The following is a 25510-nucleotide window of genomic DNA, read 5'->3' as shown; positions in this document are numbered from 1 at the left end:
CCTACTGGAGCTCTTTTAGACACTTCCAGACGCCTTCCCTCCAAGAAAGTGGCTGCGACTATCGATCCTCTCCCTCATCCAATTGAGAACGGTCCATTCGCATCATCCCGCCTCAGCAGCTAGCCAATGCCTACGCCGGTGGGCAGCAGGCCGCCTCCACTGATCAGACACGATATACCCCCCGCACAGATTTCCGTTGACGGCGAAAGATAGAACCTGCAATCATGGTGGGCTTCGCGGACTGTTTCTGGTCGGGTGACTATGCCGGGGGGATGGGAGTTCTGTTTGGAAAGCTGCAACAGGGAGTGATAGAAAACCAGCAGGTCTTGACAATCGCCAGAATGCGAGCAGAGGCGGAGGAAACGTATGCCCGCAGGCTGGCAGATACTGTACCAGCCACGGACCGGATGACGGGAGGCTTTGCCAAAGATGACGGCGCAAGTGTGAGGAAGGCCTACGAAGGGGTGCGGGGGGAGATGGAGGCCGCGGCCAAAAGTCACAAGAACATTGCCTCAAACATCAGCGAACTCGTCGTCGTCCCTTTCAGCAGGTGGTGTGAAGCTCACGAAGGCCGCGTCCAAGGCTCTCAAGATGACCTGCAAGCAAGACTGAAAGCCCACGACAAACAAGCGGATCATGCTCGGAAACTGAGGAGTGCTTACTTCAACAAATGCCGTCAGCTCGAAGATCTGGAAGAGGAGAACAAACTTGGTTTCCAAGATCCAGAGAAAGAATCCTCCAGTCCTAAGACAGCTCAGACGCCCACCATAAAGCTTTCTGAAGCTCAGGACGAAGAAGCAGAGGAGCCTTTGGAGATTGGAGATGAGACCTTTGATCCACAGCAAATCAAGAAGATCCTGACTCATATGTTGAATACCATCAGCCTCGGGGAGACAAAGGTTCCAATACTGGGCATTTACCACAACGTATCGACAGGCGCAGATATTGCAGACTATATACAGAAGCACATGAACGCCGCCAGTATCAGCTATGCGGAGCGTATAGGGCAAGATCTCATCACGCATGGCTTCTTGAGGCTCGTCGGCAATGTGGGCAGCACTTTCGCAAATAGCTCGCGGATGAAGTATCAGTGGCGTCCCAAGGTCTTCAAGATGACGGGCATACCGGAGAGGAAGAAGCCCCTCGACAGAGTGTCTTCTGTAGGTTCCGTCGCTGGAAGCGCAGATTCTCCGATCGTCGGATCAGTGGGCGAGATCCTGACCACCACCCTCAATTCTCAGTGGAATCCTCTTAACAACCAATACCCGAATGAAACACCAGGAGATAGACTACGTAGAGAGTCAAAGGAAACAGACGAGAAATATAAAGCTAGCGTACGTCGTTTAGACGATTTGCGATGTCAACTCGAAGAAAAGATGATCGACCACTTCAAATTCATGGAGCGATGTGAGCTGGACCGGCTGAGGGCGATAAAAGCCGTAATCCTCGACTTCTCAGGCGCCATCAGTAATTCTATACCCAGTCTACAAAGCACCGTCGATAACATGATGCTCTATCAGGAAACAATTCAGCCAGAAGGGGATTTGAGGTACCTGCTAGAGAACTATCGTACAGGAGCATTTGTACCTAAAGTCCAAGTCTACGATAATTACTATAATCATGTGGACGAACAGACCTTTGGTGTCGACCTTGAGGCACGGGCCCGGGCGGATCGCAAACGTGTGCCAACAATCATCACTACTATTCTCACCTTCTTAGATCAACATTATCCTGATCTCGAGGGCGATGAAGCTCGGCGTGGCATCTGGCTGGTCAATGTTCCGCTAGCAGCAACGCACCATCTCCGGAGCGTCATAAACACACGGTCATCAATACAACGAGATGTTCTGGAACGTTACGAGGTGCCAATAGTTGCGAGTGTTCTGAAGCTGTATCTTTTGGAATTGCCGGGTAGCTCAATTTGCCATCCTCGAGTTGTCAAGTGTCGCTAACCGTGTGCATAGATTCACTTGTCTCATCGCAGGTCTATGAGATCATCAAAACCATCTACTCCTCGCCAGACTCATCCAACTCTCCCGAAACTCGTGTATCCGTTCTTCAGAATACCCTCGGACAGTTGCGCCTTGCCAACATTGCCACCCTAGATGCCATCACAACGCATTTCACCCGCCTGATAGAACTTACATCTGCAGGCGAGGACTTTGTCTCCGCCCTTGCAACAGATCTTGCACAATGTATCCTCCGACCACGCACTGAAACCTCTCTCACCATGCATGAAAAACATGCTTACCGACTGATTCGCGACCTGTTTGACCACAAAGAAGCCATCTTCGGTGAACTTAAGCGTGCCTCCGCTCTCTCTCACACTCCCAGCGGCGGTAATGCTTCGAAAGCGTCTCGCATAAGAGCGATCAGCACAGACGAGAGTAGCCGACGCGCCAACATGGAAGAACGAAATAGAGCTATAGCTTCCAAGTCCCGTAACAGCAGCCCAGTACCGCACGCCAACGGAGCTCGTGGGAGCCATCGACGAGATCGCTCCGTTGATCCGCCCGGGACGAGATTTCCCATTCACACAAGCCCGCCAGGTATGGATAAAGGAAGGGGTCACGTGCGAGCAAGCCTAGAAGTCCCGCCGGAGAATGGATCGCCCTTGACTACGAAAACCAGTTCAACGATACCCGAATACGATAGTCCTCCAGTCGCCAGCAACACCCCACCGACCACCTCACACAGTGCAAACAAAGATAGCGCGCTTTATGCCCGACCAGATGAACCTAATGGCGCCCTTGCTGAGAAATCGGACCCACAAGCCCGAAGCTCCAGATTCCCGCCACGGAAAACAGGCGGACATGGGAGTCTAGGCTCAAATCGAATGAGTGGAGGCACAAACCCCAGAGACAGTCTTGTGAGCGAGTCTGGCGATTATAGGGGCGTGCAATTGACGGATAAACCTATGGACGATTGAATTGATTTAACATAACATTGATTCTCTTTCCTAAGAAAACAGTTCGAGCGTCCTCGAGAGTACAGTAATGAGCGTGGACCCTTTTTCGATGTAGCAATTTCTTTCACATGTGATAGATTGAGCAAATATAAATGTGCATATATCTCATTCTTTCTAGCATCGTACAGCCATGGCATATTGTTCCGCGAAACCACTGGTACGTCATCTTACGCTCAGTATGTACGTCTGCCGAAGAGCACTGTAGCATCTATTTTCTATGAAAATCCGCTCAACTGTTCATTGCCCGCTAGCTCTAGATGTGGGGATTAGCCGTCACCGTGCACCAGGCCCCTGAGGATGCTGCCCTGCACGCCCTCCAAGCAACATTGCACCTCCTTCTCGTCAACGAAACTCGTAAGACGTCGCTCGTCATGCCGTGTTATCTTTTGAGGGGTCAATCCCTTCGTGGAGGCTCTTCTGATGTCCTCTCCTACTAAGCCTAGAGTCTCCAGTCCTGAGATGACATCTGTGAATTCAGCTAAAGTAAGCGGATGCAGAGCGTTATCCCGCTTGCAAAGACCTGAATACGTTTCGTGCAATTTCCTTGGCGTAGGCCCAGCACTGGCCAATTGGGTAGGCGTTGAGAAGATTGAGGAATACTTGTTACGAGACAACTTCTGGTGAGAGATCAAGGCGCAAAGAGCAGCTTTCTGCTGGAGATTTAAGGTTTGCAGTCGTTGAGAGGTGCCATTACCGAGTGTAGCTGCGGCGACCCGAGACACATGAGCGATAGTGGCTCGAGGTGCGGTCAAAGGCGTGAGAGTTGAAGGTAACGCAGAATTTGCTCTCGTCTTCGAGGGCGAGGTAGATGCGAGGTTTGGGTTTTCGCTCAGTGGTGATTTTGAAGGAGAATGTGGCGAGCATGGTGTCCGGTCAACTTGAGGCTTTGCTCTCGTCTCGTTCTCTATAAGATCGATGGTCCGCCGAATAATGTCGAAAGCTTTGCGAAGATCGCCGTTCTGAGAAGCGACCTTCTTCGAACAAAGCTGGACAGCCTGTGGATGAACGAACGGGATGAAATCTGACTTATCCTCGGATCCTCCGAGCAGTGAGCGGAGTTTTGAGGTGATAATCGATTCTATCTGAGAGGCAGTGTAAGGGAGAAAGGGTAGCAGTTGTGGTTTGAGATTTCGAGCCTTTAACCTCGGAAGAAAGCGATCTGTCAAGTCGAGGGCGTTGGCGATTCCAATGATGATGAGTCGTGAAGACTTGTGGAGCGACCACTCAAAAAGGGTGTAGACGATCTCAAGGTCCATGGTCAAGAGGTGATCCATTTCGTCCAGGCAAAGGCATAACGAAATAGAAGAGCATGAACCGCCTTTCGATAAGAAGACGGATTGCAGCTCTGCAGTCACGTTATTAGGTCCGAATACATCACCATCGAGAAACTCGTCGGCTAGTTTACTGTACATGTCGTTGGCCGACTTGATGCTCATGCAGTTGATGTAAGCGACTTTGATGCTATCTGTGATTTGGAGACTTTGACATATCTCGCCAACAAGGGCACTCTTTCCTGTACCTGGCGGACCGCTCAGGTAGATGCTACGATTACTGCTAGAAGTTTTCTTTGATTCCAAGAAGCTTTGCAATTCTTCCTTCTCTCTTTCTCGACCAATGAGGCTCCCTGGATCTGCGCCTTTGGTAAAAAGCTCTCTGGCAGAGTGGTAGACCGTGAGCGCATTGAGCGGTGTCCGGGGTGTCTGAGGTGTTCGTGGTGTGCGCGGCGTTGATAGCTTTCCATTGATGCCTACCCTATGGCGAGGTGTAATAGGTACCCTCTTTGAGAGCGCATCACGGTGTCGCGGGGTCTTCGGTGTGGGCAACTGTGCATGATTCTCGGTGTCTGGGTCCAATGGTGAGAAGAGCTTCACTGGGTAGAGGTTTAAATCATACCTTCTTCTACGCACAAAATTTTCTCAAAGGTTCTCGAGGATTTCACTGCTGAGCGCGAGTGATTGTACACATCGATAGGATTGACATTCTCGTCGTTGAATTCTTGCACACACGCTCTCCGCTTGACGCGTGCAGTGACCGAAGAGGGAGTATCTGGGAAGACATTAGGTGGAAGAGTGGCAGTCTGGACGCATTGCACCGTCTCACCGTGATTCAAGTCCTGAGCTCTTGCCCTTTTTCCCAAGATCGAAACCATGTTGGCGTGCTTGCCACTTTAGAAGTCGGAAGGAGCGTCGCGTGGGTTGCTTTCCATTTTCGTGTTTTAGCGCTGGTTTGATACCTAGTAATTTTCCAGTATTTTTGGAGGAGCGGTCGAGGGACGGTCAGTCTAAACGTGGCCACGCCAAATAGAATTCTAGCGCGGGTGTTTAGGGGTGTGCGCCCTGGAGAGTTCCTTATAAGCGGGTTTTCCCAGCTCAGCCGACCCCCCGTTTTGCCCCTATAGATTTGGCTTGGTAAGAACCCTAACTGTAGTTCTAGAACTAGCCGGCCGCCGCAGTTCTTTTGTTTACTGATATTTTCGCCCAAAGAACCGACTTCATCCACGGACACTGCGACCAAACGTCTCTATGTAGCGCATCACCATATCTAGCCCCAAGAGCTACGCGTTCCTTGCATTCGACGTCAATATGCCGCGTGTTGCTAATCCTCCGCGCGCACAGCACTTCTCAGCTACGACTCCGCAAAAACAAGCACCGCAATCTTCTCTTAAGTGAGTGTCTGTAAGAAAACTTATTGTCTGAGCTGATATCCCATCGTGCAGAATTTCTATACACGATGACCGCCAGGAGAAGGCAGCGCGCCTCCAATCGCGACAGGCACTCCATGACCTCCAGATGAACACCCTAAAGGCGGCAGCATCGCCCATGAGAAAGCTTGCTCATAACAATCGGAATACTAGCGATAGTCCCAAGACTCCGCGATCACAGTATGCAAGAGGAAAGGAGAACGCGGAAGATGGAGGCTTGGGTATAGTCGCAGCATCTGCCATGACTCCAATGAAGAGGGTACCCATTCTTGCTAATTTTGAAGAATGGATGAAAATGGCTACGGACAACAAGATCAACGCAACAAATTCCTGGAACTTCGCGCTCATTGACTATTTTCATGACATGTCGTTACTAAAGGAAGGCGATTCTGTCAATTTTCAAAAAGCTAGCTGCACGCTGGACGGCTGTGTTAAGATCTACACGAGCAGAGTGGATAGCGTAGCGACAGAAACAGGAAAATTGCTAAGTGGCCTTGCGGACAGCGGTAACAAGAAGTCCGGTAGCGAGGAGGAAAATAACGGTCAGGAAGGGGACGACGGCGAGGATGAGGAAGGTGTCAAGAAGAAGACAAAACGAAAGGTGAGAAACTTGCGCTTTCTGATGACAGTGCTGATCTTCCAAGGTACAACGATCATCAGAAGCGACCCTTGCTCCTTCATTTGCTTCCTTGCAATTGAAAAAAATGGAACTTGAGTTCTCGGTAGACCCGTTATTCAAAAAAGCTTCAGCCGATTTTGACGAGGGTGGTGCAAAAGGCCTGCTCTTGAATCACCTGACAATTGATGCGAACGGTAGGATCGTGTTTGACAGCAGTGATGATGTTGAAGATGCATCTTCGGACAATGAAGTACAAATAGGAAACGAAAATGCAGTGGAGAACATAAATGAGAAAGCGACCGCTGAGTCCGGGGATGACAAGAAATTAAAGGGCCCCTCGAATATAGAAGACACCCATATCGCATCTTTGGGATCTAAGTTCTTCCCCAATTTGAGCTTGCTGGAAGAGCAGGATCTTTGCCCATCATTGAAGAATTTCGCTCTTGGTGATTCGACAGGCTCGGGGGAGATGCCATTCTTAAAAGCACCGGATGATTGGCAACAGGGGCACAAAGATTCGCAATCCGGAGGGCTTGGTGATCAGACCGGAATATTCCTCGATGGTGACCATGTCGAGGGTTTTGACGATGATGACATAGGGCTCGAAGGGTTTGATGTCGATGCGGACGCAGGTTTTGGTGATGGAGGGGAGGCTTGGGCGAAGAATGCTGCGTTAGAATCTCAAACGCGCTTGATGAATGTGGAGTTCGATGATGTTAACGGAAATGGCCAGACCGAAGGAATAGAGGCTGGTGCCTTTGATCCTCAAGGTGACAATTTTGCCCCTAAGCTGCTGCGGGGAAAGATTGGAGCAGATCAAGATGGTATACTGAGCTACTTCGATCAGGCCCTGCACAAGAACTGGGCCGGTCCGGAGCATTGGCGAATACGAAGGATCAAGGACATAAACAAGCCACAAGCCGCTGCGACTTCCAGGCGAAAAGAAAAGGAACACCTTGTGATCGATTTCAACGCACCTTTGGCTACGAATGCGGCAGAGACGATTTATACCCCAGCCTCCTCCAATGCCGCGATCTCTCTACCCAAATCACAGCGGAGATCAAAGACACGCAATTTGCTCCCGGATGACAAGCACTTCAATTCAAAACAACTGCTCCGCCTATTTTTGAAACCAAATGCGCGAATGGCCACAACGAGGATACGCATTGGAAATGCAAGGAAAACAAGGCAAGAGGAAGCCCCATCTGGTGATGTGGACGAAGCGTTTTGGGCGCGCAGGCAACAGACTATGCAATCGGATTCACCCACCGCTGATGCGCCACAGGGTGATTATGATGCCAACTTCTTCCAAGACGATGGTGTGGGATTTGCTGATGGCCCACCGGACGATGACGACGAGTTCGCGGACGCTAAAGAGGTTTTGTCGCCCCATGAAGATGGAAGGCCCACACCAGAGGTTCACGATCCAGCAGATACTCAAAGCGGAGCGTTTGGAACTCAATTAGTAACACAAAATCGGCGAGTGAGGCCAGAGTATGTTCAATATGCTCGAGTGGCGAAGAAAGTCGACGTTCGGAGATTGAAAGAGGAGATGTGGAAGGGGATTGGATTTCAGGATGTAAGTTGTGTTGTTCCGGCGTTGAAGCGATGCTAATGCTCGTAGAATCCTCCACAGCACGCGTCTCCTGACCCTCCTCCGAGCGTGGATTCGGCTCCATTGAAATTTACTTCCGTAATGAGCGATCTCCAGCAAGTCTATCCGAAACAAGCCATGGATGATATATCGACTTCATACTGTTTTATATGTTTGCTTCATTTGGCGAACGAGAAAGGATTAACGATTGATAATGAACCCGGGTTAGAAGAATTGAACATAAGGAAGGACTTCACAGCTGAGGTGTCAGAGGTAGACGTATCATAGGAAATCAAAGTTTGTTCCGAATCGAGAGGGGGTGTCCGCTTTCTACGGATTGAATAACCTATTGCTTGACTGCTGTTTGAATATTGGAACGTTTCAACATTTTGGGAATCATCGTCTGCCGTACACGGCCACTAAGACTCTCTCGGTATGGGCTTGTCAAAAATACCGCGCTAATTTCTATGGCTCTGTTTCTCTTAATGAAAGGACATCAACATAGGATCGTAATGAGCGTCACTCTTCTCATCGGAGCTAGGTCCACCGTTTGTCATTATGACTGTCTCGCCTGTTGTAGTCCATGAGAGCCAGTCACCTGCTTCCAGCATTAGATTGCAGGCTACCAGGCTGACGTCTTTATCGCTTCGTCCTAACACTTTGCAAGAGGCAGGGGGAGAGCGGCCTGAAACCGGAGGAGGTCAGGACGTCGCTGAGCGTCTCAACCGAGTCACGAGGGAGAAGTTTGTCAAAGACAGAAAACTAGGTGAAGGCACGTACGCTATTGTCTATCTTGGTCATGTGCGTGCCGAGCCATCAGTACTAGTCGCAATCAAAAAGATCAAGGTGAACCCTGAATACCACGATGGATTGTCGATGGATGCGATTAGGGAGGTCAAGTATCTTCAAGAGCTTTCCCACCCGAATATTATTGCTTTACGTGCCGTTTTCTCTTCTAAGAATCAGAATTTGAATCTTGTATTGGAATTCCTACCTTTGGGCGATCTGGAGATGCTGATACGTGATACAAATGGTGTTCAATACGGTACTGCAGAGGTCAAAGCCTGGATGGGCATGCTGGCCCGAGGAGTCTGGTTCTGTCATGAAAATTTTGTGCTGCACCGAGACATCAAACCCAACAACTTATTGATCGCTGCAGACGGGGAGGTGAAATTGGCGGATTTTGGGCTTGCAAGAAGTTTCTCTGATCCCTATCGACCCATGACTTGCCAGGTCATCACAAGGTGGTATAGGCCTCCAGAGCTACTTATGGGAGCTAAGTTCTACTCTGGTGCTGTAGATGTATGGTCTATGGGAATGGTATTTGCGGAGCTAGTCCTGCGCTCGCCATTCGTCCCAGGGGCTACAGACTTCAATCAGCTCGAGCTGATCAACGAGCACGTTGGTACTCCTTCTGAAGAAAGTTGGCCGGGGGTTAGCAAGTTAGCCGGCTTTGTCAGCCTCGAGAAAAGTGTCTCTGGAATACGTGACAAAAACTACTTCTTGTCACGATTCGGCACGGTAGGACCGATAGGTGTGGACTTGCTCATGTCCACGCTGGTTTTAGATCCTCGGAAGAGGTGTACTGCTCGGCAGGTCCTGGAGCATAGGTGGTGGACAACTGACCCGCATCCCACGGCCAAAGAAGACTTGCCCAGAAAAGGTGGTGGGCCTGAAAGAATGGGAGAGGACCTCCAAAGACGGGGCGGCGAAGTGGAAGAGAGCCGCGGCGACAACGTTGCTAGGAGGCTGAATTTTGGGTCTTAATGATGGATATTTTGGATCCATTCAAATCTCATGATGCATCAATTATAATCGTTGAGAATTGAGCGTGCGACTCCGGAGATTATATAGCCATACGGGTTTGCGCCGCGGCTACTTTAATCTCACCAAGGCCGAGCGCCACGCTACCTTTGACTTGTGTTTGCGATTCTACAAGTACAGCAACGACGGTGACACCATATTGAAGCAACAACTCTCAACCACCACCTCTGTGTAGGCACGACCCCTCGGACCGAGGGCGACGACGCTATCAACAAAGACTAAGCCCGTAGTAACCTAGCAAACGCGTGAAATTGAAAGCCGAAAGGGAAAGATTTGCGCCGCGGGGTTGATTCTGCAGGAACAGGCCTTGAAAAGGTTTGCCCCGGGGCTGTTTTCAGTTTCATCTTTCCCGCTGCTCCTCATCGGTTTGAGTGAAGGGCAATTCGTCGAAATATGAACGATGCATTTTGCGTACGCGGGGGTGAGATGATCGTTGACGAGCCGATGGGGGTGACCATATGAAAACGTTCTTGAAAAGAGTGAATCTGTGCCGAGCATCTTGTCCTGTTGAACGGAGAATCGAGCTTTCGCTCCTTTGGTTGGTGTGACAAAGATTGCATTTTGCAGCTTGGACTTCCCGATGTGATTGCCAGCAGCGAATTATCGTCGTTGTTTACCAGGGTACTCCCGGAGCTTGGGGCCGTGGTGCTGGTAGGCCCAAACACCCATGAGCCTTTAGTTGTGATCAACCACTTAATTTCTAGGTCAGAATTAAACCTCCGTAGCTTGTACTCCCATGTAGAGAGGGTCCCCAGCTAGTACCAAGCAGCTAAGGGCAAGGGGAGCCATGGGGATGCCCTCAAACACACTCTCTTCTCACCTCTGCTATACTCTGCTCTGTATCTTCTGAAAGTATTGCAGTAGGACTCTTGAATTTTCCCGACGACCTTTGTTCCTGGCCCTCTGTACGACCGATCTAGAGTGCGACTCCCTCGCGAATCAACACAAGCGGTGTCGAAAAGTGAGATTTTTGTGAGACTCCTTCACTTTGAGAAGCACATCACGAAGGAGACTCAGGCATTGCGAGCTGTCAAGAAAGCCGTTGCGCACGTACCGCCGCGACTGAGGCGCATGAAGAAGTGGGGTGTAGCCGAGCAATTGCGGGTCTTGGGAAGTCAATGGTATGGATGGATGAGAAACACATATCAAGGGGTTAGTTTTGGTCAATGAGAGTGCCACAAAAGTTCGCTTTCCTTTCACCTCTTGGGTCTGAGTACGTCACTGTGCTGGCGCCTCTATAAGTGGGATGGCAACCATGGCGTCGCCTACGGGTCCACCTTCTACCTCTCTTCCCCAACTCCCGGTACCAAAAACAAGGCAATCTTCAAACACCTCAGACACATCTCATATCCCTCCACGAAATTCGACGACTCCTAGAGCGGCCCTTCGAACCCCATCCAAAATAGGCAAGCCCACAGCTTCCACCACTACCCAACCCGCCTTAAGCCCCACTGTACCGACGCTGAGCGGGGCCTTGGTTCAAAGAAGTTCGATCAAAAAGGATGAGAGCGATGGAAATATTGCGGTGCGACAATCCGTCAATATTGCAAACTTCCCACAGCCTCCGCGGGTCGGAAAACCTGGTCACAGATCATCAGCGGATACAGACTCTGTGTCACAAGGAACTCGGGGCGCGCCGCAGCAAGGTCAAACAGTCTGCGCGTCCAGAAGCTCAAGACAAAGGCATCCACTGGATCTCTGGGTACGACGTACAGTGCCGGTGGTATCCCAAGCCTATTGAATAACAATGGTGCTGGGAAATCTATCTCTGGTTCTGCGCTGCGAAGAGGATCGTCAGGCCTTGCCAGCCTACCTTCACGCCCTGAGAGCCCGAGTTCATCAGCAGAGGACTCTTACTCTACATCTGCGACTACTTTTGAAGACAGTGATGAGAGGAAGCATGGAGATGATCGACGAAGAGGGAGAGATTCGGGTTCAAAGGAGGCAAAAGGCAACGTGATTGTTAGTGTACGTGTGAAGCCCGACGCTGGTGGAGACAAAACTTCTGGGAAGGATTTTGTGGTGGACGGCCGACAGTCTCTCATTTCTTATAAGGGGAGAGATGCGGGAGATTATTATTATGGTACGCCTCCCACTATCACTCAATCCCCCCTATGTCTCATGGACAATCATTCCACGATCCCGTTGATACTTGTACTGATTGGTGGGTGCAGATAACGTATTCGCTCCTTACGACAAGAACCACAAAGTTTATGATGCCTCGGCCAAGCGGTTGGTGAGAAGAGTCATGGAAGGTTACCATGGCACAGTTTTTGCATATGGTATGACAGGTACTGGAAAGACCTTCTCGATGCAAGGGACAAGAGATTCTCCAGGGGTGATACCCTTGGCCATAACGGACATCTTCTCATACATAAGAGAAACACCCTCCCGCGAATTTCTACTACGTGTCAGCTATCTAGAAATCTACAACGAGAAAATCCACGACTTGCTCTCTCCTCCGACGGCTGGTGGTGTGGGCGCACCCCAGCAGGAAGAGATCAAACTACGTGAAGACAGCAAGCGAGGTGTGTTTGCTACACCTTTAAAGGAAGAGATCGTCCAAAGTCCAACTCAACTGCTACGTGTCATCGCACGCGGGGACCAATGCCGAAAGACGAGAAGTACGCAGTTCAACACTCAAAGCTCAAGGAGTCATGCTGTGGTTCAGATCGTTGTCGAGAGTCGGGAGCGCACAGCAGTCAGCGGCAAAGGAAACGAAAAGAGGGCTGCACTTATGCCCGGTGGTGTCCGAGTGTCGACGCTTAGCATGATCGATCTTGCAGGCTCGGAGCGAGCGGCGGATAGCAAGGAGAGACAAAAAGAGGGTGCACATATCAATAAAAGTTTGCTTACTCTTGGTACAGTTGTCTCCAAACTTTCTGGCGACAAGGACGGTGGAAGCAACGTGCCCGAAAAAGATGGCAAACATCTTCCATATCGAGACAGCAAGCTTACCCGATTACTGCAGCCTGCATTGTCGGGTAATTCGCTGATTAGCATTCTGTGCACTATTCAAATGGGTTCTGCTGGCAGTGTGGCCAGTGCTAGTGGACACATTGTAGAGACCTTGAACACGCTGAAATTTGCTGCCCGTGCGAAGAACAATATCGTCAGTCACGCTAAGAAAGCAGAGGAAGCACTTGGTGCTGTTGAAGGAGGCTCGAGAGTCTTGCTCGAGCGGTATCAACTGGAAATCTTGGAGTTGAGAAAGCAATTGGACGCTCAGAGAAAGGACCAAGCCGAGAAGGAAGAGGTCGAGAAGAAGGAACAGGAAATGGGCTTAGGATCCGATCAGCGGCATGAAGAGCAAATGCTTGAGATCCATCTGGCGCGGACCGCACTGCAGAGGCGAATGGACGATCTTAAAAGATTGATTTTGTCTTCACAGTCCACGGGAGTCAACGCTAATGGGAAGTCGTTGCAATATGGCATGCATTCGACGTCGCCTTCGCACCACAAAAGCGAGTCTGCTCGCACGATTGTGTCTCTACGCACATCTGCAAGCCAGTCAACCCTTGGCAAGATGACGCCACCGCTTTCAAGAAATGTATCACTGGCTTCAAACTATACGAACCATCGGCAGGGAGAAGATCTGCAACAATCTCCCGTTTCATCGTTCGATAATGAAGAAGAAGAAGACCTCGGCGATGGTACTGCATCTGCTCATTCACAGGTCCGAGCACTGCAAAGCGATCTTGCCGACAAGAATCGGTATATCGCGACGCTCGAAAAGCGTCTTCTCCAAGCTCGTCGATCAAGCCAGTCACGAGCCTCCCTTCTGTTTTCGCCTACTAGTCGCAGCAACCTCAGTAACCTCGAAGAAGCTGCCCCATCACATGTGCTCGCGGATAAAGACGCTGAGATAGCTGACCTTCGTGCTCGCCTTGATGACAAGGACCGCATGGTCAATGCCCTTCGCGCCGCGGCACGCAACCGTGACAATGCCGATATGTCATCCGCGCCTGTATCACCCCCAACCACCAGACCATCCCCTACTTCTCCATTCAAACCCGGCAGAGAGCATCCTTCCCATCATGAGTCTAAAAACAGCGCCAACAGCACTGACACAACTTCTTCCAGCAATAAAAGCGGCGGGCTTGCCATCAATACCTCCTTAGCACACAAAAGCCCTGTCAGCCCAGTCGCGCTGCTCTCGCCGCAGCAAAAAGAAAAGGAAAAAGACAGCAAACGCAAGAGTATCGATGAGATGACTAAAATCCTTGACGGAATGATCCAGGATCGTGTGCAGACTGGTGGTTTGGTGGTTGGAGTGAATGGAGCCGTCAAGCCGACGCATGAGCGGCGGAAGGAAAGTTTTGGTACTGTGCCAACCGTGGGAGCATTGGCGGCACAGTTGAGGCCAGTCAGTACTCTGGATGAATAGGACTTGAGTGGTGGATGTGACGCCCACCGAAAGTGACGAGGGAGGGTGTCCTTGATTCATATGGTTTGCATCGTTGGGCAACAGTGATCTGTAAATCTTGAACGGGGACAAATAGGCGAAAGGAAGGGGGTGGAATTATCCCTATGGTGCTCAGCTAGACGGATCATTCGGAGAGATGCAAGCGTGGAGCGAGAGCAGACGAGGATGGATTTCTTTCTTGGACCCCAGTCATTTTGGTTGAGCGCAGGCACTCTTTTGAGACGATACCTTCGAGCATTGCCCGGCGTTCATTTGCCACGTCATGTGTATGGGTCTACTTGTCGACCTTTGAAGGCAAGACCGACGAAGAAAGTGATGGAGATACTCGTGTATGTACGATAATGAGGATGGGCGATATTGTAAGTAGAGCAGGGGCATGAATTATCCTGTTCAAAAGTGACACCTAGATCCTTCAGTATTGCTTGCTTTTTTTTCGATTTTGCGACTTGCCTTTGCTGTAAGATCGGCAAAGTCAAAACAACTTCGGGTCTTCCATTGAACGGCAAGTTCTTGCGAGCGGGTGCGCTCTGCTCTACTCTCACTCGATAGCACCCAGGCACACTGCCAGCAAGAAACGGAAGTTTTGGTTGAGCAGGTAAACTTGCTCATTTAGCTTTCCTGTCTAGCTGCTATATGTGATGTACTGTACATTTATGGGGTACTAAGCACGTTTCTCTTAAGCTAATGTTTCTTGTGATACAGCCTCTTTCATGTCGTCCCCTTGATATGTCTTTCCCCTTTTTCCAAAGGGTAATTTGCTCCGTCCCATGCCCTGAGCAATGTATAGGATATTATTCTTCGTCGGTCGATGATTGAATATCGACAGTCCTTGTACCCAGAAAACAGCAGCACTTTCAGCACAGACGAGCAAGCTGTTAAATTATGTATGTGTATCCCCTACGAAATTGATGTTTTTCTTGCATTAATTCTTCTTTTCCCCAGTTGAGGTAGTGACTGCGAGCGGTCCCCAGTGAGGTTGGCACGGGCAGTCAGTCACTTGAAGGCACTCCACTATCCAAGATGCGACTTTCCAGGGCCTGCAGGGTCAAATTAAGTCAAGTCGAGTATAGGTGTCATCTTACTGAAGCCCCAAGCATCCCGTTTGGCTTCCGCATCGGCATCCCAATCTTCACCCAGCAATTCTTCACGTAGCTCACGGCACGCTACTTCGAGGACGAGGGGATCTACAATGTCGCTTCTGATCACACAAGAGATTCGCTTGATGCCAAAGTCTTGAAAGCCCCATAGTGCTAGCATCCAGCGGGTTGAAAAGCAGCCATCACGAGCTAGGTCGAGTTTCCCAAATGTCATTGGGCAAAGCTTATAGTTGAGCTCAAGATTCAGATTCGTGAGCGAAGGGCACTCCTCAGGGATTCTCCAGCACAACTCCTGCCAGGCTTTGTCTGCCTTCCATTTCCAGATACTATTTCCCTTACTTGAAGGATGTCCATAAGTTTGGTGCTGGAGTGTGAGAGATTGAATCGAGACTCTGTTAGCTTGAGTGAGATTTTTGAGGAAGTGTCGTATGGTGCCGATGCGGTTGAAGCGGAATGTTGATAGGCTGTAGAAGATTGATGATACTTCAGGATACATCTTGCTGCATACCCAGAGAAGCGAGATTGGGTTGACCTGAGTATAAATCTCAGTCATGACCGGGTTATGATATCCAGATCGCTCTCCACGAGACCTCCGCGTTGCTCCACGTCTTTCGAGAACATCCTGCTCTAAGCATGGTTGTTTCGCCATTGGACGCAAAGGTAGTCCATAGGTCAACGTTTTCGTCCTCTGCGATCGGTCGACCCAGTACAAGTGGAAAGTCTCTCTGGGCAACGCGTAGGCATAAATTTTGTTCCGTAGCTCACCAGGAAGGTCCAGGAAGGGGAATCTACCTTTTCGAGAGTACGGCAGTTTCACAGTCGGTCGAAGGCCTGGAGAGACTGGATCCAGCGGCTTGGTCGTCGTGTCAGGTGGATACCTTGGTTTGAGAAATGTGATCATCGGAACCGATTTGGTTGGGCCAGCATGCTGAGTGACAGGTAAACGTGTGGTAGCTTTGCTGGATGCCCTTGACTTGGCATTCGACTTCTCAATGCTAGAAAGATCCGGATTTGGACTTTTGGCTTTGTTGATCTCGTTTTGGATGTATTTCTGGTGCGCAATCTTGCCCTTCTTGGGCTTTGCCGGCACATTAGCTTTCTTCTTGGCCATGATGGGAGAAGCCTATATTGCTGATAGTAGCGCTAAGGTTGACTTGGACTCGGACACTTATGAAGAGAAGAGCGTGCACCTCTGAAGAAACAGAAGCGAGCTGAAACACGGTGAACACACGGAACGCACCAAACACGCGGAATGGGGGGTCATGTGTGTTTAGCAGAAATGCTTTCTCGGTATCAGGCGAACAACGCCAGCACAGAGATCTAAAGCGAGTCCTGAGTAAGTTTTGAAGAAGGGTGATTGTCGAGTGAGGGAGGATGCATGTATTCCGTGCCACCGACTGATGTCAAAGGTAGCAAGAATTGAAAGGAGGTCACTGAATACGACAAGTATGATTTGAAGTCTTAGGCTGGTGCGGGTGGCGCTAGTGGGACAATAAGGTGGACAGTAGCATGAAGAGTGAATCAAGAATGGTCCTGGATCGGAGTGTTATTCGTTTGTTATGCTCAGAATTGGAATAGCTTCCTGCCGGATTAGGAAAGATCTATCGAGCAGCGACGAAGCGCACACCGCTTGTGAGGATATCATGAGGAGTCTGCAGCTTGCTCCTCCGTCATTCAGATTGACGTACCATAAGCATCACTGTTTCATCTGGAACCCTCGTTGCCCCATTGCCTTCTTGACTTCCTCGTAGACCTCATCCGGCGACTTTGTAGCCATCACCTTGACTACCTTGCCCTGCTTCTCAAAGTGCTCTACGACTGGCATACTTGTTTCCACGAAAGTCTTGAACCTCTTTCTGATACTCTCTTCGTTATCATCCGCCCTCCCAGACGTCTTCCCTCGATTGATGAGCCGCTCTGTCATCACATCCTCGGGGCAGTCGAAGAAGAGGGTGAATTTACTAGGACAGACAGACTCGTCGAACTTGAGTGCTTGGTCCATCTTACGAGGAAAGCCTGGCATGTCCCGACAAATCAGTACTGCTTCATCACCCTAGCCTTGCTCGCCGTGAGTCGCCCTCAAGCACCGAGGGGCAATACCGTCAATCAAAAACCTCCCTTCACCCCCATTGATGTCCTGTATAGCATTCTCCAACAGTTGCACCGTCACCTCCATTGGTACAATTTTTCCATCCTTGATGTAATCTTTGATCATCTGCCCAAACTCACTGCCTTCCCTGTCCTGCTCCGCCCGCAGTAGATCCCCCGCGCTGAGGTGGTTGAAGCCATAGTCCCGTACTAGATTCGCGCATTGCGTTCCTTTTCCCGCACCTGGTCCCCCCAGTACGTATACTACCGATGTCTTTTCTGGAGAAAATGTAGGTGTGTCTTTGGGTGGCGCGGGAAGCCTAGGCGATGTGGGTGCCATGGGGTGAAAGGGCTCGAGTGGGGACGGATGAGCGTTTATCGTCCGTTAGGCGAAGAAGAAGAACGCTTGCGCAAATGAGGATTCTTCTCTGCTTCTCGTGCACGAGTCCTAACCATCCACATGAACATGCCAGTCCCTGCCAGGAAAATGGCGGCCAATGGCCAGAACTTGACCGCTGATCCGTGAGGAGCCTGGCCCGAAGCTTTCCTTAATGGACGTGGGTCATAAAGAGACCGTCGAGAAGATATAGACAGCTTTCCTGGAGAGAGGTTTAGTGGAAGCATAGGATTCTTCTAAATTTGTAGGTGCCAGGTGGAAGCAGTTCTCGCGGAGTTGCTTATCTATGCACTTTAGCTATCTTGTAAAGACGTCATTGGCCACAATTGTTTCCGCAATGGGTTTCCGAGACGGCGAGACTCAAAAGAAAGGGAGAACGGAGAACGTGTATTTTAGAATTATTATTTTCATTGATACACATCGCTACGTGTTGTGAGATCCAAAGATCGAGCATATCCTAACGCTCCTAAGATGACACAAAAGAAAATGGTATATATAGTAAAAGAGTAAATCGCATCCACGCTCTATTCCTACCCTGCATGTCTAATGCAGGGTGACCTTGCCGAGTCGCGGACTCGAGGGCGGGCTTTCAATCCTTTGGTTTGTCGTCATTGCCTGGCCCGGTATTGAGCCCATTTGTTGTGATTGAATTCCAGGCGACGCCAAGGGAGTGGAGTAAGCTCCCGGAATAGGCACAGCCTCGTAAGTCTGCTCTCCGGGGGCTGCGGGAACGGGTTCCTGCGCTCTTGGTGCAGTGCCGAAAGCGTCTTGCGAAGTAGTTGGTGAGGCCGCGTGGACCTTGATCGGGGGTGCTTGTAATGCAAATGGCTTTGGCTGAGAGAAAGACTGACGTTTGGCGGCATACTGGGTAGAATCGCCCTTTTCATCGTCGTCCATCATCTGATTTCGGACGCTGTCAGGGAATCTCGGCGACAAGGGTGTCTTTTGGAAACCAGGGGTATTTGGGGCTGATTGAGAGCGAAGCTGAGCCAGATAGAGATCGCTGCGGGCCTTATCTCGGACGTCCATTGACTTGTGAAGACGGCGTTTGGAGTAGAATCTGTAGAAGACAATGGCATAGATCGCGATGGTAATGATCTCGACAATAATTTCAATGAATGCACAGATAAGCGACCAATGCTGTCACAAGTTAGAAACCCTTTATGCAATGTAACGACGTTGTTCTTACCTGTAGACGGCAGATCAATGAGTAGTCGACGTCCTGGGAGAAAAGGTTCTTTCGGGTCCCGTCCTTACAAGCCCATCCCCACATGTCGTTTCCTTTTCCATTCTTCTTGCTTTGGCTAAGTATGGCTGCCCCAACACTCCACATGATGATGCTAAAGGTGAAGAAGGCGATCGAGAAGAAAGTATAGTAGATTGCGGCCTTTTCTGCCCTCCTATGCCCTCCTTTCCAGTATGCGTAGAAGACCCCAAGGGCCATGAACAGGGAGACGGCGGCAATGACTAGCATAGTGACCTGCGGCCATATTTGCTGCTTTGGAGCCCATGGAGGAAATTTGCCCCTATTCGGCAGAGCTCGTGAGGCATTGAAGATGGTGAATGTGGCCGAGAGCATCGAAAGTACAATCAAGCTGCAGCTGAAGTTCGTCATACGAAGACACATCTTGGCCATTCGAACCCTTGTCTTGATAACCAGGTCCTTTGCATTCTGCTTCTCCGTTTTCCCTTCTGCCTTCTCCAGATCCTCTTCCTCTTTGAACGTTGGGCTGAGTGGGTTTTTGTTTCCCGGTGTTCCTGGGACCTTCAAAGCACTCTTCAAGGGCGAGTTAGGAGTTATTGGAACCTCCGCGAACGAGGTATGCTTTGAAGCCTGTTGGTCCGACACATAGCCGAAGCCAACGTCGGAGGGTTGTGGTTCAGGCATGAGATGCCGTGTGGACGGTTTCGGGGGATCTTTGAACGGATTTCTCGCTTGACTCGGATCGACGGGGGAGTTGATCGAAGTGGCTTCCGCAAAGCGAGCGGTTCGAGGGCTAGACAGCGAGGGGCGAGACGACGAGCTTGAAGAGGTCGTTGACCTCACCAGTACGTTTGTGCTCTTTGTAACGCCTTCTCCTATATTGCTTCCGTGTGACTGTTTTGGTGGAGGATCGAAATCTAGTGGAGATACTGGGCTCCGATTGTAGATGTTAGACATGCTATTTTGTAGCTTGCTGACGTGATATAGGAAGAGGCTCGGTGCTAGCCCGGGCGATGCAAACAACAGTACAAGAGGCGATGCAAAAGACCGGCGCAGACGAGGGTGCAAGAGAAAGAAAGAATACCTGACGAAAGAATGAGGGATGGTGAGGTAGAGGGGAGTGAGGAGGATTTTGTCGAGCTCAAGCGCTGGCACCTGGCACCTGGCCCAATGTGGGAAGAGGCATGGTAGGCGCTCTATACATAGAATGCAATTTGAGTTAAGATGGGGAACTGAGGGGGGGGAGATCTTCGAGAGACCAGAGATGTAAGAAAGGTGGCAGCCACTGCAGCAGAACCGCCGTACCTTTCAATGGCACGGCGCGAAAGAATGAGGGCAGGGACCTGAGAGGCGTGATGATAGGCCTTCGTCCTGCAGATGTAGACGCCCACTGTCGCTGATCTGGTTAGATCGACATGCGGGGATGATGCTAGCTTGGCTGTCAGCAACGATGAGACATAATCCACCAACTCCCCCGTTTCTCTCATATATCTCGACGAACAGAGCGGACTCGGTCGTCGCCCCCCAAACACCATGAGAATGGCCTGAGAAGCCTTCCTGTGTGGTGGCTGATATTGTTTACCCTGTCCGGGCGACGTCTCTCCTGGCAGAAGGACCAGCTCTGCACAGAGGTGCCATTTATAGTACGACAGCGTGCGAGGCCGGAGGCAAGATTCAATGGAATTCCCGAGTGTTCGGCGGCAAGCGAAGTTTCTGCAAGTCAGCCATTCAATTGGCGTGCCTCAGATCCTCGAGGCAAACGAGCATCTAGGGAGACGCAGGCAATTCCATCTCAGCTGGTGATTGGGTAGGATAGTGTGATTCGACACCTGGGACGAGAAGCTGCTCCGGCGCTAACAGCCCTTGGCACGGTGAGCTAAGGTATTCAGGAATGGCTTAGCTCTAGGTTTCACCACTTTCGTGGTAACGGTGGCATTGCAGAACGTCATGTTTCCGCTGAGAGCACTTGCTGGCGCCGACTGACCCAGATACCAATAACGCAGACAGCGTGATGGGTGGGCGCGTGGGTCGGCCCATAAGACGTGCATACTCCATAGGTTCACTCGATACTGTTATTTATAGCTCTATCGTCCCTTGTAAAGTAAGGAACCTGGAATGGGTCTAGCCTGTCTCGCATTGAACGCACATTGCATCAAGATATAGAACTGCAACTGATTTAATTAAATCTGATCAGGTGCTGCCATCTCTGCAGCGACCCGAGATGTCTATAATGTCTATTGCAAAACAACGCTAAAGGGGGAATCTTAGCACCCTGATTCTCAATGGGCCGGACAAACCACGAAATGCATCTCTCAAACACCTCGCTCATACCGGTGCTGTCTCGACTTTCTTTGCCTTGACAGATTTCCATTCCATACCCAGTGCACCAAAAATAGAGAGTGCCGACATAGCGACAGATACATAAAAGGTCTGTGCGAGGGCATCGTTGTAGGCCGCCCGAACAGCCGGGTAGCTCCCAGGATCGATCTGTAGAACTGCCTTGTTCAGATTTGTCGCGCCCGTGTTAAGGACAAGGTCTGGCGGAACTGTGCTCGAGCTGGCTGCCAAATTCGTAATTAATCGGTTCGTGAACACGTTTTGCCCGACACTGATGAATAACGCCCCTCCTAGGGTCAAACAAAAGTTGATAATGCTGGTACCGATCGGAATGTCTTTGAGTGGTAGCACAGTCTGTGCTGCAATCAAAGCTTGTTGCATCCCAAAACCTACACCGAAACCAAAAACGATCTGATAACCAATCCATCCTGCCGCGCCCGTGTTGGGCGTCCATGTGGAGAGCAAGCCAGCACCAATCGCCATGAGTATGGAAGCGATGATCATGAAAGGAGTGTAGTAGCCAAGAAGAGTGACCCCGATGCCCGAACCAATCGATATGAGGACAAGGGCTAGAATCATGGGCAAATTGCGGATGCCTGATTCAGTGGCACTGGTGTTCTTGATCGCCTGGAACCAAATCGGCACGTAATAGATCATAATGAAGAAGGCACCACCAAGGCAAGCGCAGTACCAAGCCCCGGATAGAATGCTGCGTTGCTTCAAGACCCGAGGTGGGGTGGTGGCATTCTCTTGCTGCCAGTACTGGACGCCAGCGAAGCCTATGGCGAGAATGCCGAAAACCACGAACAAAGCGATGACGCGGCCATCACTCCAAGGATACTTCGTTCCACCCCACTGAAGAGCTAAGAGCAGACAAACAATGGCAGGAAGAAATAAAGCTGTTCCGATTGGGTCAAATTGCTTTGCACGTGCTTTCCACCCGATTGACCGCTCGTCTCTGCGTGGTGGCGAGGTGAAGAAGAGAGCGATGCCGAAGATCGTGATGGCGCCAATGGGAAGATTGATGTAGAAGCACCATCGCCAGCTGAGATGATCGGTGAAAGCACCACCCATGAGCGGCCCCGCGACTGATGCTAGACCATACATACCTCCAATCAAGCCTGTGTAGATAGGTCGTTTAACCAAGGGCACCGAATAAGCGATGATGACAAGGGCGCCGGAGAAAATCCCGGCAGAGCCAACGCCCGCGACAGCTCGGCCGACGCTGTTGATATTAGCCGGGACTGAGTCGTACAGGGGATGAAACGCACATGAGAGCGACCGAAGTGGGAGCTGCTCCACAGATGACGGATCCAATCTCGAAGAGAAAGATGGCAGTCAAGTAGACCCACTTGATGCTAAAGAAAGTATAGAGCTTGCCAAACAGGAGCTGGAATGCACAGGTCGTAAGCAAGTATGAAGAGCCATACCTTCAGCAAATCGGAGTCAGCAATGCTTCTTTGAACTGGAAGGAGTCACGGGATATGTCTCTCGAGTCATGACTCCGAGAACACCACTTACCAGCCAACATCATCGAGAGCTTTGAAGTAATCCGTGATTTTCGGGATTGCGGTGGCAATGATGGTGTTATCCAAGGCCATGCAGAAGATGGAGACGCAGAGGGAGATGACGATGATCAGCAGTTTGGCAGGACCAGGATACTCGATATCATCGTCAAGCTGATCAACTGCCTTCACCTCATCCACAGCAGTAGTCTCCAATATTTTCTCTCCATCCCTAGCGATATCTTGTGACTTCGCGCTTTGGATGGAGGGCGCGTTTGACGATGACTTGGGCTTCTCTTTGTCCGCTTCCGAGGAGGAGCTTTGGGTTGAGGTGGTCTCAGCCGTCGACTTCGTCTGTGAATCTTGTGGACTCTTCGTTTTCGAGAAGGGCGAGAACTTCATGTTGAAGGCAAAGGTCAAGGTCAAAGGACTGTGGAAAGGGTTTTTCCCCCTGGACGCAGATGTCTCTTCACAAGTTGACTAACAGCTCAGTTGCCGGCAGTGGAATGGATGAGTGCTTTGAGCAGAAGAGAATGGCATTGTTGATCCTGCCAGAAGGAAGAGGAGATAGGAGCCTATTTAGGTATTTGCAGGCACGAATGAGCTCGATGATGTATGATTTCGGATCGATCTCGGAGTATCTTCCTGCCGCGTTTGGCACCAAGCGAGCGAAGACGTAGCCAATTGCTGTCATTCTGCCGGCAAGCCTTGGTGAAGAAAGGTAAAGTCTAGGCCGTCCTAGCCCTGAGAAGGCCGCAAATGGCCTAGTTGGGCCTGGGCAAAGGGACCCCTCCGGACTCTCTGCAGAATCCGAAGTCCGTAGGCATGAAGCACGTATTCGTACCACTCTGTCTCTGCCCCTCATTAGACTGTGTTGAAGTGAGTCTGCGAGTCAACTGCAAGGACTTCTTGCCGCATCGTTGACAATGGATACGACAAGGAGATACGAGTACTGGAAGCACGGATGTTTAAGCTTAGGTAGTAAAGTGCTTATCACGGTTCCCTTTCGAGCCTGGTCAATCTCCGCTGCCTTACCCCTTAAATGCTCGCTTAAGCATGCCCAACTAGCGTGTGGAGCTCTCAAGAGTCAAGAGTCAAGAGTCAAGACTGCTCAGGGCGCCTGGGGAGCTCCTCTTCTGTATGAACACATTCTTATCAAGCTATTGTCTCAGGCAGCCCCCTTCATTATTAACTCGCAATCATATAACCTCACCGTTTCCCCACTAGACCAAATCTTTACCGCTTCCAATGGCCGAAGCCGCAAGTCTATACCCTCCCCTCCAGGACCGCCCGGTGAAGAACACCGTTTGCCTATTCGATGTGGACGGTACACTCACCCCAGCCCGCCTTGTAAGCTGAGCTTAGCAAACGTGCGCACCCTGCCGCTTGCCTAACCTTCCTACAGGCGGCTTCTCCACAGATGCTCACACTCCTTTCCGCCCTCCGTCATAAAGTTGCAATCGGCTTCGTCGGCGGCTCCGACCTCGCAAAGCAGCAAGAGCAGCTTGGCACCCCCAACATCAACGTCACCTCCCTCTTTGATTTCTGCTTTTCGGAGAATGGCCTGACTGCCTACCGAATGGGAGAGCTGCTGGAAGGGAACAGTTTCATCAAATGGTTGGGAGAAGAGAAGTACAAGAAGCTGGTCAACTGGTGCCTGATATACATTGCCAAGCTTGACATTCCGATCAAGAGAGGCACTTTTGTCGAGTTTAGGAACGGAATGATCAATGTCTCGCCCGTTGGCCGGAATGCTTCAAACAAGGAGCGCCTGGAGTTCAACGAGTATGACAAGCAACACAATATCCGCTCCACGATGGTCGAGGCCGTGAGAAAAGAATTTCCAGACTTTGGGCTCACGTTCTCGATTGGCGGCCAGATCTCGTTCGATGTCTTCCCCACAGGTTGGGACAAGACATATTGCTTGCAATATCTTGAGTCAGAGAAGAAACTCAGCGGCGTCGATTACTCGACCATTCACTTCTTTGGTGACAAGACAGCTAAGGGTGGTAATGACTATGAAATATACAGCGACTCGCGGACCACTGGGCACGCAGTCAATAATCCGGATGACACGATGAAGGAGCTCAAAGAGATTTTCCAATTGTGACGAGGCTGCTTATGACCTTACATGAGGGACGAAGAAATAACAAGCATTTGTGCTAAATATTGAGCTCAGAGTTGAGAATCATAGAACGAGACAGCAAAAATAGCTGACGCACGAGAATATAGACAAAAGTCTTAGACTAGACGAAGGAAATTATCATAAGCTCTCAAGAATGCCACCAGTACAAACCCTCCTTTCCAGTGCTTGCGCTTCACTTCCTCGGATGGTTCCGAATGAAGAAATAGCTCCTTTACACACCCTCCCCCCTCCCCCTCCTTCCCCCTTTCCAGCCTTCCAACCCTCCTATCACCTAGTCGTAGCACTCCCCCCAACATCCCCTCCCCCCTCCTCCAATTCGTCACCTCCACCCCACCCACAGCATAATCGCCCACGACGACCCTAACGTTCTTCGAACTAGTCCAGTCGTCATTATCGATCATCCACTCCCCCAGACCCCTCAACACATCCACCGCCACGCCATACGTCATCTCCGGGCTCGTGGACGGGTTCGTCACCTGGACCGCGCAATCGAGGTAATGGTAAGGCTGGTACATGCCGGGGAAGGGCTACTCACAGTGATTAGCGCGCAATCAGGGCAGAGTGTAGCGCGGTGGGGGGAAAGGAGAAAGAATGAGATGGGATA

General features: G+C 50.6%; 10 protein-coding genes across 10 annotated transcripts; 5 read left to right on the top strand and 5 right to left on the bottom strand.

The window, feature by feature from the left end:
• Nucleotides 1–224: 224 nt before the first annotated feature.
• Nucleotides 225–2929, top strand: KY384_009060 (uncharacterized protein; the record flags this gene model as incomplete). The annotated part of the gene is made up of 2 exons (XM_044817546.1): nt 225–1911; nt 1965–2929. 2 exons carry the CDS (start codon nt 225–227, stop codon nt 2927–2929), a joined length of 2652 nt encoding a protein of 883 aa, XP_044664699.1.
• A 305-nt stretch (nt 2930–3234) lies between these two features.
• On the bottom strand, nt 3235–5117 carry KY384_009059 (uncharacterized protein; the record flags this gene model as incomplete). The annotated part of the gene is made up of 2 exons (XM_044817545.1): nt 3235–4811; nt 4862–5117. 2 exons carry the CDS (start codon nt 5115–5117, stop codon nt 3235–3237), a joined length of 1833 nt encoding a protein of 610 aa, XP_044664698.1.
• Nucleotides 5118–5550: 433 nt separating this feature from the next.
• Nucleotides 5551–8170, top strand: KY384_009058 (uncharacterized protein; the record flags this gene model as incomplete). Its single annotated transcript, XM_044817544.1, has 4 exons — nt 5551–5633; nt 5685–6270; nt 6314–7867; nt 7913–8170. The coding sequence occupies 4 exons, from the start codon at nt 5551–5553 to the stop codon at nt 8168–8170; spliced, it is 2481 nt and encodes an 826-aa protein (XP_044664697.1).
• Nucleotides 8171–8440: 270 nt separating this feature from the next.
• Nucleotides 8441–9649, top strand: KY384_009057 (uncharacterized protein; the record flags this gene model as incomplete). Its single annotated transcript, XM_044817543.1, has 1 exon — nt 8441–9649. One exon carries the CDS (start codon nt 8441–8443, stop codon nt 9647–9649), a length of 1209 nt encoding a protein of 402 aa, XP_044664696.1.
• A 1312-nt stretch (nt 9650–10961) lies between these two features.
• On the top strand, nt 10962–14093 carry KY384_009056 (uncharacterized protein; the record flags this gene model as incomplete). Its single annotated transcript, XM_044817542.1, is given in 3 exon segments — nt 10962–11360; nt 11375–11789; nt 11881–14093. The coding sequence occupies 3 exon segments, from the start codon at nt 10962–10964 to the stop codon at nt 14091–14093; spliced, it is 3027 nt and encodes a 1008-aa protein (XP_044664695.1).
• A 1089-nt stretch (nt 14094–15182) lies between these two features.
• On the bottom strand, nt 15183–16340 carry KY384_009055 (uncharacterized protein; the record flags this gene model as incomplete). The annotated part of the gene is made up of 1 exon (XM_044817541.1): nt 15183–16340. One exon carries the CDS (start codon nt 16338–16340, stop codon nt 15183–15185), a length of 1158 nt encoding a protein of 385 aa, XP_044664694.1.
• A 585-nt stretch (nt 16341–16925) lies between these two features.
• Nucleotides 16926–17657, bottom strand: URA6 (bifunctional uridylate/adenylate kinase; the record flags this gene model as incomplete). The annotated part of the gene is made up of 2 exons (XM_044817540.1): nt 16926–17245; nt 17330–17657. 2 exons carry the CDS (start codon nt 17655–17657, stop codon nt 16926–16928), a joined length of 648 nt encoding a protein of 215 aa, XP_044664693.1.
• A 600-nt stretch (nt 17658–18257) lies between these two features.
• Nucleotides 18258–19875, bottom strand: KY384_009053 (uncharacterized protein; the record flags this gene model as incomplete). The annotated part of the gene is made up of 2 exons (XM_044817539.1): nt 18258–18854; nt 18904–19875. 2 exons carry the CDS (start codon nt 19873–19875, stop codon nt 18258–18260), a joined length of 1569 nt encoding a protein of 522 aa, XP_044664692.1.
• A 1368-nt stretch (nt 19876–21243) lies between these two features.
• Nucleotides 21244–23162, bottom strand: KY384_009052 (uncharacterized protein; the record flags this gene model as incomplete). The annotated part of the gene is made up of 3 exons (XM_044817538.1): nt 21244–22480; nt 22527–22613; nt 22777–23162. 3 exons carry the CDS (start codon nt 23160–23162, stop codon nt 21244–21246), a joined length of 1710 nt encoding a protein of 569 aa, XP_044664691.1.
• An 846-nt stretch (nt 23163–24008) lies between these two features.
• On the top strand, nt 24009–24870 carry PMM1 (Phosphomannomutase 1; the record flags this gene model as incomplete). The annotated part of the gene is made up of 2 exons (XM_044817537.1): nt 24009–24110; nt 24166–24870. The coding sequence occupies 2 exons, from the start codon at nt 24009–24011 to the stop codon at nt 24868–24870; spliced, it is 807 nt and encodes a 268-aa protein (XP_044664690.1).
• Nucleotides 24871–25510: the final 640 nt, after the last annotated feature.

Source organism: Bacidia gigantensis (assembly GCF_019456465.1).
Source record: "Bacidia gigantensis strain McMullin 20006 chromosome Unknown scaffold_268, whole genome shotgun sequence".
Lineage (NCBI taxonomy): Eukaryota > Fungi > Ascomycota > Lecanoromycetes > Lecanorales > Ramalinaceae > Bacidia > Bacidia gigantensis.
The sequence above is the reverse complement of the archived record's forward strand: the minus strand, read 5'-3'. Positions and strand labels throughout refer to the sequence as shown.